The sequence below is a fragment of the Salmo salar genome, chromosome ssa09, assembly GCF_905237065.1.
Source record: "Salmo salar chromosome ssa09, Ssal_v3.1, whole genome shotgun sequence".
In the NCBI taxonomy this organism is placed as follows: domain Eukaryota; kingdom Metazoa; phylum Chordata; class Actinopteri; order Salmoniformes; family Salmonidae; genus Salmo; species Salmo salar.
Window position 1 is genome coordinate 128689389 of NC_059450.1, and position 11808 is coordinate 128701196.

Sequence of the window (11808 nt, forward strand, 5' to 3'; positions counted from 1 at the left end):
CTATGTTCTGTGCTGAAGTTGTCTGGGCACTGTGATCATATGTAATACCTGTATTTACATGGTAGTTACAGTGTCATTACAATGTAGGTGCACATTGTTACATTACAACCATAAGGCCTGTTTGCATACTGTGATGCAGAGGTTTGCAAAAGTGGAGAGATAGTAGACTACATATACAGTTGAAGTTGGAAATTTACATACACCTTAGCCAAATATATTTAAACTCAGTTTTTCACAATTCCTGACATTTATTCCTAGTAAAAATTCCCTGTCTTAGATCAGTTAGGATCACCACTTTATTTTATGAATGTAAAATGTCAGAATAATAGTAGAGAGAATGATTTATTTCAGCTTTTATTTCCTTCATCACATTCCCAGTGGGTCAGAAGATTACATTACACTCAATTAGTATTTGGTAGCATTTCCTTTAAATTGTTTAACTTGGGTCAAACGTTTCGGGTAGCCTTCCACAAGCTTACCACAATAAATTGGGTGAATTTTGGCCCATTCCTCCTGACAGAGCTGGTGTAACTGAGTCAGGTTTGTAGGCCTCCTTGCTCTCACAAGTTTTTTCAGTTCTGCCCACACATTTTCTATAGGATTGTAGTCAGGGCTTTTTGATGGCCACTCTAATACCTTGATTTTGTTGTCCTTAAGCCATTTTGCCACAACTTTGGAAGTATGCTTGGGGTTATTGTCCATTTGGAAGACCCATTTGCAACCAAGCTTTAACTTTCTGACTGATGTCTTGAGATGTTGCTTCAATATATCCACATTTTCCTGCCTCATGATGCCATCTATTTTGTGAAGTTCACCAGTCTCTCCTGCAGCAAAGCACCCCCACAACATGATGCTGCCACCCCCGTGCTTCACGGTTGGGATGATGTTCTTCGGCTTGCAAGCCTCCCCCTTTTTCTTCCAAACATAACGATGGTCATTATGGCCAACAGTTCTATTTTTGTTTCATCAGAACAGAGGACATTTCTCCAAAAAGTATGATTTTTGTCCCCATGTGCAGTTGCAAACCGTAGTCTGGCTTTTTTATGGCGGTTTTGGAGCAGTGGCATCTTCCTTGCTGAGCGGCCTTTCAGGTTATGTCGATATAGGACTCGTTTTACTGTGGATATAGATACTTTTGTACCTGTTTCCTCCAGAATCTTCACAAGGTCCTTTGCTGTTGTTCTGGGATTGATTTGCACTTTTCGCACCAAAGTACGTTCATCTCTAGGAGACAGAACGCATCTCCTTCCTGAGCGGTATGACGGCTGCATGGTCCCATGGTGTTTATACTTGCGTACTATTGTTTGTACAGATGAACGTGGTACCTTCAGGCGTTTGGAAATTGCTCCCAAGGATGAACCAGACTTGTGGAGGTCTACAATTCTTTTTCTGAGGTCTTGGCTGATTTCTTTGGATTTTCCCATGATGTCAAGCAAAGAGGCACTGAGTTTGAGGGTAGGCCTTGAAGTACATCCACAGGTACACCTCCAATTGACTCAAATTATGTCAATTAGCCTATCAGAAGCTTCTAAAGCCATGACATCATTTTCTGGAATTTTCCAAGCTGTTTAAAGGCACAATCAACTTAGTGTATGTAAACTTCTGACCCACTGGAAATATAATACAGTGAATTATAAGTGAAATAATCTGTCTGTAAACAATTGTTGGAAAGATTACTTGTGTCATGCACAAAGTAGATGTCCTAACCGACTTGCCAACACTATAGTTTGTTAACAAGAAATTTGTGGAGTGGCTGAAAAAGGAGTTTTAATGACTCCAACCTAAGGTGTTTGCAACACCAGGGTTGTGGGTTCGATTCCCACGGGGGGCCAGCACAGAAAAAAATGTATGAAATTGTATGAAATGTATGCATTCACTACTGTAAGTCGCTCTGGATAAGAGCGTCTGCTAAATGACTAAAATGTAAATGTAAAATGTAGGGACACACTGCGGAGAGATGTCTAATTAGATCACACACACACACACAGTGGCATCGCTCTGGGCATACAGCTATTTTAGGAGAGGTCGAAATGGAAAACTCTCCATGCGTTTGGTGAATCCTCAGACAAACAGAACTCTCCTTTACATAGTCACAAAGTTCAAAGTATGGCACGTACAGCATTGTACAGTACATTAAGTTCCACATACAGTAACTGAAGACTATTTAATTCATACAATGTTACTGTAATTATGTCTGGACAAAAAATAACAGTATGTGACCAAAATGAAATGCTTGTTCCCTCATAGTTTTATTACATTGTTCCTTACCAATCATTCACATAATTTAACACATTTAACACAAGTTTAACATTGTTTAGAAAACTACAGGAAAATCATCATGTCACTACCAGTGCCTATTCAAAGTCGCAGATTCCAGCTACATTCAACAAACCTCAGTCAGAGTTTGAATTACAACATGTGTGAAAAGCCACAAACCCAACTGGTTCCACCCAGTTCAGCAAAACATCACAACATCACTACACATAGTTTCCCCTTGAATCTGATGGGCTCGTCAGAGAAATACTGGCAGTCCAGTGTCCAGACGGGCATTTTTGGACAGTCATCGGGAGGGGGCACACGCACACAAACACGCACACACACACAGGCTTTTCTGGTTACCCCTAGTGTGTTTTGAAGTGTTCATCCTCAATTTCTGAGAGAGTGTGTGTGTTTGTCAATGAAACCCTGTTCCATCATTTACCCAGGTGGCTGGTGCACACAGATTCATTTTCAGCCTTTAAATGCAAAGCTCTCTTGTTCTGCAGATACAATCCCTTATCATCCATAATATCATCACCCCAGCTCATCGTGTATAAGACCTCTGCCAGTTGTAGATAGTGTGTATATTATGTGAGCATGCGGGCAGCCTCTTACAAGTACTGACACTACGATGTCTGAAGACCTTGCCCTGGCTGCTACCCCCCAGGCCCCTCCGTCTGGCAGCCTGCTTAGCCCTCTCCTCTGCCGCAATAAAGTCCGTGGTGGCCCTGAAGAACTCCAGCAGGGCCTGGTGACTCCAGCTAGTCCCAGGGGTCCCTCCACCATTCACTCCCCCAGAGAAAGCACTCCCTTCCTGGGTGTTAAAGCCACAGTGTCCCCCCCTGGTGGTCAGCAACAGGAAGAAGTGGGGGTTGCTCTCGAAGAGTTCCAGGGGTAGGGTAGACTGGGGGTCTCCTCTGATAGGGTCATCCTGAGCACAGACACTCAGAACGGGGATGGCGACTTCGTCTACATCCCGGAGGGGTTCATTGCGTTCCCAGTAGGCCTCCCAGGCTCCCCCGCTGCTGCTGCTGGTGCCCGCGGCTAGGGCCAGGGCTCCTTTAGGGCCAGGCGGCTGGCAGAACAGCACCTCCTCCAGGCCACGCAGGGAACAGCTGGAGAAAAGGGTGTCGGTGTGCACTGTCTCACCCAGCACTGTCCTGTACCTAGATATACAGTACACAGACATGAACACACACACACGCAAACAAAAATACAGACCCACAATGCCCACACATACCCCCCCACACACACACACACACAAGTACAATCAGTAAATAAAGTACAATCAAATCTAGAAGAGCTGCATGGCTCTGTAACATCCTTGTTAGCATTGATTGTGAAACCACAAGTTGGGTCCCGATGCCCCGCTCAATCAATAGCACTGTGGGCAGGACACCGGTTGCCATGGTTATGGTATTTTAATAAAGTCCTATAATATCAGGGTATTTGACATCGTTCCCTTTCTTCTCAATCAGGTTTCTCTCTCTCTCCACCATCCCCTCTCCCTCATCCCTCCCTTTCCATCCTTACCCTGTGTGTTTGTCCCCTTCTGCCCTCTCCCTCCCTCCCCTCTCCCTCCCTTCCTCCCCACCTCCCCCCTTCCTCCATCCTTTACCTGCTGAGGCATATCCTCTGGTAAGTCACCAGAGCCCAGTGGAGGGGCCAGATGGGTCCGTTCTCAAACCAGCTCTGGCAGCGGAACACTGGCGAGAGGCAGGCGGCGGCCGTCACGTAGCTGGATGAACCACACTCTCCCAGGTAGGAGAGGAGGAGACCGGACCCGGTGCTCTCGCTCACCGCGTACAACCGGCTCACAGGCTGCCGGTAGCGCACGTAGCGCACGGCCTCGCGTAGGTCCCCTGGGTCGCCAAACTGCTGCAGCTTGACGGTGCTGAGGGGGGTGGCGTTGTGGCTGCGCCGGTTAAACACCACGGGTAGGTAGCCATGGGACAACGCCACCTCACAGAGCTGAAGGACAGAGAAACAGAGCATAATGTAATTCATAGTGTTATGCCAATGTAAAAGCCCTATTTAAATACATGAATTCATTAATGCATGATGTTTCAACTGACTATGAACTGTAACAACACCAACACAGGCTGAATCTGACATGGCATCCTATTCCCTATACAGTACACTAATTATAAAAAGTAGTCCACTTTAAAGGAAATAGGGTGCCATTTGAAACACACCCACAGAGTATGAATGTACAGCTTCACAGAGCTATAAGAAGACAGTGATTAGAGAGAGACCAAGAGGAGGTGTAATTAAATCACTGCATTAAATATTTACAGAGCTAAGAAACTCGCAAGAGCACTTATACCTGGATATCATCTTTTCTCTCTGCGTTTCTCTCTTTCCTCTGTCTCAACCTTTCCTTCTCTTTCTCTTCCTCCCTCTGTCTCTTTCTCAACATCTCTCTCTGAATGAATTCATCCTACTACTATAGTGGATCACAGTAGTATTGAGGTGGCTACACTATTTCATTGAAGTACAGTTTTCCAACCTAAGGATGATAAGGTATAAAGCAGATTATCTTTGCTCCAGTCCTCCATTTGTTTTCCCTCTGGACTTCTGGACTATGCTGCCAGTGTCGAGCCCATGAGGAATTCTTGTCACTGAGACTCGAGAAACACGGAAGCATGCACACGCCAACACTCACACTTAAACTCATGCCTGTCCAGTCGCAGACACACACCAACACACTGTCACTCAGAAGCATGCACACGCCTGCACAAAGCACCTGCAGTACATCCTGCCACACATATGCCTACACAGACCCCTGCACACACTCCTGCACACACATTTACACACTGCCACATTCTTCAGACGAACGATGCCAAACTCTCACAAACTCCCACAAATATTGAAGGTCCACCATTCAGCCTGAACATAGCTCTGTGAACAAGACCAAAGGGATTTGTCTCTGACTCATCCAACCGTAGAAATGGAGGAAGTAGAAATGACATCATCACTCTCATAACACAGCTGTTAAATGCAGAGGCAAAGTCATCATACTGGAGGGGTATCACAGTCAAGTTCATCATCAGCATTCCTATTTTGATGAAATGCTTATAGAAACGTACTCATCAGTGCAACAATGTGTGAATTAACGCAGAACCTGGGCTTCTGCCATGTTGGAAGACTGAGGGTTTATTTTGAACCAGGCATTTGTCTAGCTCCGAATTACCATAGTTCAGTCTTACTCACTGGCTTGACAATTGTGTAATAAACGTGTAGACAGAATGGTGTCCTGTGTCTGGACACAAACCTGTAAAATCTACACTCAGACGTGATCTCACCTTTGGCTCTATGTCTGACCTTAAAGAGAGCATACAGGAGTCATGGGACCCATTTCACTCCACAACGTTGTTCATTCCCTTCTCTCGGTCCCTCCCTAATCACCTTCACAGATCTGACTGTACTGGACAGGCGAAAGAAATATGGTGAAAACTATTTGGAGCGCAATGCTAAAACCAACCCAGTCATCTCAGATCTGTGTTGGGGAGTTATGAGGGAAAATGGGAGTGGAAAACATTTTTGGAATGGAATACAGCCTTAGTCAGAATGAACTCTGAAAGATCGCAGACTAGCTTGCTACAACTCAGGCCGTTAGGGGGGTAGAGGGCATAAAACCTATAACTGTCCTCTAACAAATCATCCACCGCACACTCTGCATACTTTCATACTGTATAGCCAGGGCAGCAGGCCTGAGCAAGAATATGCATGCGTCCCAAATGGCACACTATTCCCTATATAGTGCACTACATATGGAATAGGCACACTTGGGACGCAGTCTGCAACACCTGCCATTCACCATCTGTTTCTAGACACTTTTATGGTGTGTGAGTTTGCTGTGATGGAATGTAGGTCCATACGCTACAGTATATGCCCAACTACTGTAACATAACATGGGGGAGGGGTAAAACAAAGACAATCTCATTATGAAAAAGGATGACTAAGTCTCATCTAGAAAGGATGATGTCCAAACACACACTGATTTATCTCTCTCAAAATACACAAATGTACTCTCTATCTCGCTCTTCCCTCTCCCTGTCTCTTCTTATCTCATCTCTATCTTTCCCTCGCCTTCTCTCTCTCTTTCTTTCTGACTCCCTCTTTCTCTCTCACACACACACACACACACACACACACAATTGGAGCTGACCCAGAAAGACAAAAGAAAAAAGAATCCAACATAATTTGCCCTTTACTCAATCTATCTTTCTCCTTCTTCCTCTCTCTTACATTCTTCCCATCACCCTCTCTTTTGCTCTGATGCTCCCTCGATCTCCCAGCAAAAAGGAAAGTAAAATCTGACAGAATTCAATTTTAGTTCAATCTTTCTTCCCATATTCCTCTCTATCTCCCGCCTATCCCCCTCTCTCTTTCTTCCCCCATCTCCCTAGGCTACAGACATAAAAAATCCTTCACTTTAACTTTTACTCCAAATTCCTTTTCTTCAGCTCTCCATCTCCCAGAAAACAGAAAAGTCATATTTGACACATTTGATAGAATACATTTTTCTCCAAATCTCCCTCTCACATTCTTTCCATTTCCCCCTCTCCTCCCTCCATCTCTTTCTCCCACATCTCCCTAGGCTACAAACAAAATAATTCACTTAAACCTTAGTCTAAATTCCCTTTCTTCTGCTGACTGCTGACAGGCTGTTGATAGTGAATCAGCGCCTATGAATGCTCCTATTGTTGACAGACTAGGCTAGTAGGGGATGCTGGCGGTCAAGGTTGTGACTTTTTGTTACTCACAACAGTAACAGAGTACATAAATCAGGCTTGTAACAATGCAAGCCTGGCCAGATTGGACAGTTTTACACTCAATTGGGATACTTGATAGTGGATTGGGCAGGTTTTTTGATCTAGTTGGGGTAGAAAGTGTCAGAAGAATCTAGCAACATTGCCTGGACCGCAGGGCACACTGACTCATTATAAGGCTAATGGGCATTGGAGTGTAGCCTGATCCCAGATCTGTTTGTGTTGTCTTGCTGATAATGGTATGACTTGGCAAGACAGCACAAACTGATCTGGGACTAGACTATTGGGAGTACAGCTGCAGTGATGTGATCCTTTCACTCACAACCTGCCCAGGCAGAGCAAAGCCTTGTAAAAGTGTTTCTCAATTACCACAATCACTGTATTGAACCCTGGTTTTACTGCATGGCAGTGTGCTTGTTGTTTGCGTTCTTGCTCTCTTCCTCACCTTGCCAAGACTGACTTGAATGAAGATGCCCCCCATGCTTAATGGAAATAGGCATTGGCACTGGTACTTTCTCATATCTCGTCCAACCTCCTTTTTTACACCACTGCAATGATGAATTAGACATAATTTCACTATTTATGTAATTTCACCATTACAAATAACTTCACAGATTGAACCTTCAACAATGAATGGTATAGCAGAGAGTTGTATGACCATGAGATAGGCTTTGTTATGTGTATGCATATAATATATGATTACCAAATAAGTCATAATAACTACACTGTAACGGAAAACAGTAAATTATACAGTAATTTGGGGTATTATCGACAGTAAAATACTATGAAACATTTTGCTGCAGTATTCGGTAAATGATGGTGCATTGTGGTGAAATGTTGTGGGCAGGGAAATAATTGCTGTATTTCAAATGGTAATGTGTTTCCACCCCACAGAATACAATACTGTAATGTATCTTTGGAGCACCAAAAACATTTTGACCACTAGTGGTGCATGGGATTGTTGTTTCTGGCTCATTAACATATTTTGAGGCTGCCTTGTAAGAGGCTGTATTTGTTGCACCTGTGAGTGAGAATGATGTAACAATTTAACTCCTTTCTGGTTATAGTGATCCATCAATTTGTATGGGGGACAGATTTGAGTGGCAGTAAGTCCTAAACCTTAAATGGTTGAGCATTTTGCCATATCCTTTTGGTCTGTTTTGATCTGTAGTCGCTGACAGTTTGGAAGCCTTTGTTATGACCTCTAGAAGTGCAAGTGATAGAAAACCCCACATATTCATTAATATGCTGTAATGTGTCAACACTTTCCGTAGCAGCCAACCTGCTTGCACCAATCCCTTGTAATTACAGTAAAATACTGTCAAATACAAAACCCTCCCCTTAATTAATTTAATTAATTCATCCATCCATTCATACTGATTATGTTAGCATTTTACTTTTTTACAGTATAATACAGTCAATTTTACAGTATTGTACTGCATGTCATTATACAGTACTTGCTTTGAGACTGTGTTATTACAGTAGATGTACTGTTATATGAAATACAGAATTGTACTTGCCACCAAGCTGCCTGTAAGCTACTGTATATTCACAGTAACCCCATTACAGTGTAGAGATGTCTAGAGTTTATGTAAATCTTATTTCTGCCCCTGAGACTGTCCACAACAGCCCCCAATAGACATCCATAGCACTGTAACACCGTAGCACTGTAACACCGTAGCACTGTAACACTAACACCGTAGCACTGTAACACCGTAGCATCGTAACACCGTAGCACCGTAACACTGTAAGCTATGTTGTAGGTAACAGCTATGTTGTCAGAGCTGAGGTAAAAAAAGGAGCAAGACAATTAGTATAATGTTGCCCCCATTAAGACCATAAGACAGCCTTAGCACATACTGTAGGCCTAATAACAGGGGTAGGTGGGCACTGGGCACACTATGGTTGAGGGTGTTTTCACATGATGAACAATATTAAGCCTGGTTATGAGAAGGTATTGCATGATATTTCATCATTCATTAAATCATTAAGCTACCTTCAGCACATTTCTAGTGATTTTCCCGAAAGAGTTGGGTATGATGAGGAGGATAGGGCTCGTGGAATTACTCGAGGTTCTCCTCCGTTTCTGGTACGACGCACCGGCCACCGACACTGCCCAGTCCAGTGCCACGAGACCATCGTCACTCAACTGCAAGTAGTCCCGCACGAAATGCACCCGGCTCTTGTACGGCCAGCACGCGCCGTAGACGGTCTGAAGAAACGCACTCGCCCGCCATGTCCATCCGGTGCACGCCGTGAAATTGCTGAAAGTCCTGCAGTGTTTGAGGAGATAGTTGGCCAGCGCGGAGGGTTTGCATATCAGCGCAACAGCGGGGACTTTATTCCCACCTTCCACGTCCGATGTCTGGGCATTAGCACAGTCCACCGGGACCTCCCGGTCTGAGACGCACCTTTCCGAGACCCTCTCCTTCGTTTGCCGCCGTGAAATTCCGAGCCTCTGGAGGAGTGCGTATGGCTCGCCCTGGGTACCAAAATATTTCGAAGCTGGCCAAATAACGGCCACCAGAATCACAATACACAAAACCACTAGCCATTCCAGCATTTGAACGGTGGGGAATAAACGGTCAATTCCACGGATGTTCTATAGTCCTACAGTTATTTTTTAATTCAAGTCAGCCAAAGCTAATATTAAAGCACAAAGAACAGGCCGGACCATCTTCGATTGGTTGATGTCTTGTTCTCACAAAGCACAACGTGCGCGTAACCATATAGACTATTTGCTTTCGTTGGGAGAAACCAGAATGCGCACAGCCACAGTCTCCACTTTATTTCTTACAGTAACATTTCCACTTTGATATCTCCAGCCTTTTATGGTTGATTACATTTTCTGTTCATCCTTATTGAAAACAGTTTGTTGAAGCAGAAATTGACTGGAATAGACCCACTGTTTCAAAATAAAGCGCTCCACTCCAGAATGGCTGCCTTCTTCAAGGTGCATTCCTGGGTAAATTACGCAAAGTGTTTTCTCCAACAGCACACGACCCCTCTCCAGGTCGTTCCAAATCGGGATACATGGTGTTCTCGGCGCGCGCCTTTGAGTTATCAGTAATTTCATGCAGAGCTGCGCAAGCTTCGCTCCTCAAACTCAACAGCTGTGTGAGCGAGAGAAACGTCAGAATGCATTGCACTGTTCATGCTCCAAGTGCGAGGCAGGCAGGCGCCTCCCAGCTCCCATGGAGAAACCCTCGGTGTCAGACTGTCAGAGGCGAAAACGTCTATAAAATATGTACAGCAACATTTTCTCTTTCAAAGTAGTCATTCTATTTGAAATAGTATGGCTAGATGTAGGGAATAGAGGGACATTAGGGAGGCAATATATGTTAGGTAGTGCTCGTGATCCGCTGCTTGTATGGAGTGATGATGATGCAGTTGTTGCTGTTTTGAACCTATTAATGATGGCAGTCTGGCGGCAGTCTGACATAGTGCTGTAGCCTGCCAGAGAGGACTGATGGTGAGGACCAGACTGACAGAGAAATGTAGCCTGTCAGGGAGGACTGATGATGAGGACCTGTGGTGGATGAGTCAGTGTAATTAACTAGGCAGATAGTAACGGACAAGACAACAGAACATTGTGTTTGTCCCCTTGTTTCATACAAGAGGCAATTTATTTTTCTTTATTGAACACTTAGTTAGGTCTTTGTAAAGCCAATAAAGAGAAGCTTGTGACTTTTGTGTTTGGTAAATATCTGTGTTGGTTGCTACTTTCTCTAGGGGAGTTTGTCATCACCTTTCATAAAAGGTTTCCGCCCCCCATCCTTTTGGATTCCTAGAAAATGTGTTGAATAGATGGTAGTGTTGTAAGGTAATACACTTAGCGTATACATGGCTTGAATCCAAGTGTGTATGTGTTGTATTGTGTTGTGTGTGTTTTGTATTGTGTTGTGTTGTGTTGTGTGTGTATATGTGTGTGTGCTTAGACATTAACCAGACTGCAGTCTGTTGTTGGTTCATGTGGTTCAACTGTTTATCTTGGAGCCTATGATGAGATGATTTCAGTTGGCGAGACACAAGAAGACAACAGCTAATGTTATTCATGAGGCTGAACCAAAGAAGAGAAATTAAGAAATGAATGGAACAGAACTTTGGCCTCACTCATCTTTTTAGTCATGAAAATAAATGATATTCTAAGTCTGTGGAGCGAGGGATGCTGATTAGAAAGAAAGGGAAGAACGTGAAAGGGAGGAAGAGACCAAGAGGAGTGACAGGGAGGATAGTGTATCTAGAGAGAGACAGAGAGAAAGAGTTGACATGCAGTAAGGATAGGGGTTATGGCGCCTGGAGGTTTTTGTTATAGATTGTTCAACACACCTGCTTCTCAGGGCATGTTATGGCCCTCGAGGGACGTCACACACACCCTCAAAGGACGTCACAGGATATCTAAAAACAAGCACACACCCTTTATTGTTTTGTTTATGGACGACAAATTGTTCCGCATGACTCAAGGTTTTGGGAACACGCACAGACACAGTCACATCACACACACACACACACACACACACACACACTCCTCACACACACACACAGTCTCACACACACAGTCTCACTCCTACACACACACACACACAGTCTCACTCTCACACACACACAGTCTCACTCTCTCACACACAGTCTCACTCTCTCTCTCACACACACACACACACACACACACACACACACACACACACACACACACACACAGTGTACCACGTGAACTCAGTAACTGGTGGGGAATGGTCCTTGAGAGGGGCTGTGGTCTTTGAGAGGTCTGGGAACA

The 11808-nt window shown here is 44.3% G+C and overlaps 1 protein-coding gene across 1 annotated transcript; it reads right to left on the reverse strand.

Annotated features, from left to right (window-relative positions):
* Positions 1-2145: 2145 nt before the first annotated feature.
* LOC106612842 (protein ABHD15-like) lies at positions 2146-10249 on the reverse strand. Its single transcript, XM_014214416.2, has 3 exons — positions 9031-10249; positions 3878-4230; positions 2146-3425 (listed from the first exon to the last, which is right to left on the reverse strand). Exons 1-3 carry the CDS (start codon positions 9595-9597, stop codon positions 2804-2806), a joined length of 1542 nt encoding a protein of 513 aa, XP_014069891.1. The 5' UTR covers positions 9598-10249; the 3' UTR covers positions 2146-2803.
* Between the last annotated feature and the right edge of the window lie 1559 nt (positions 10250-11808).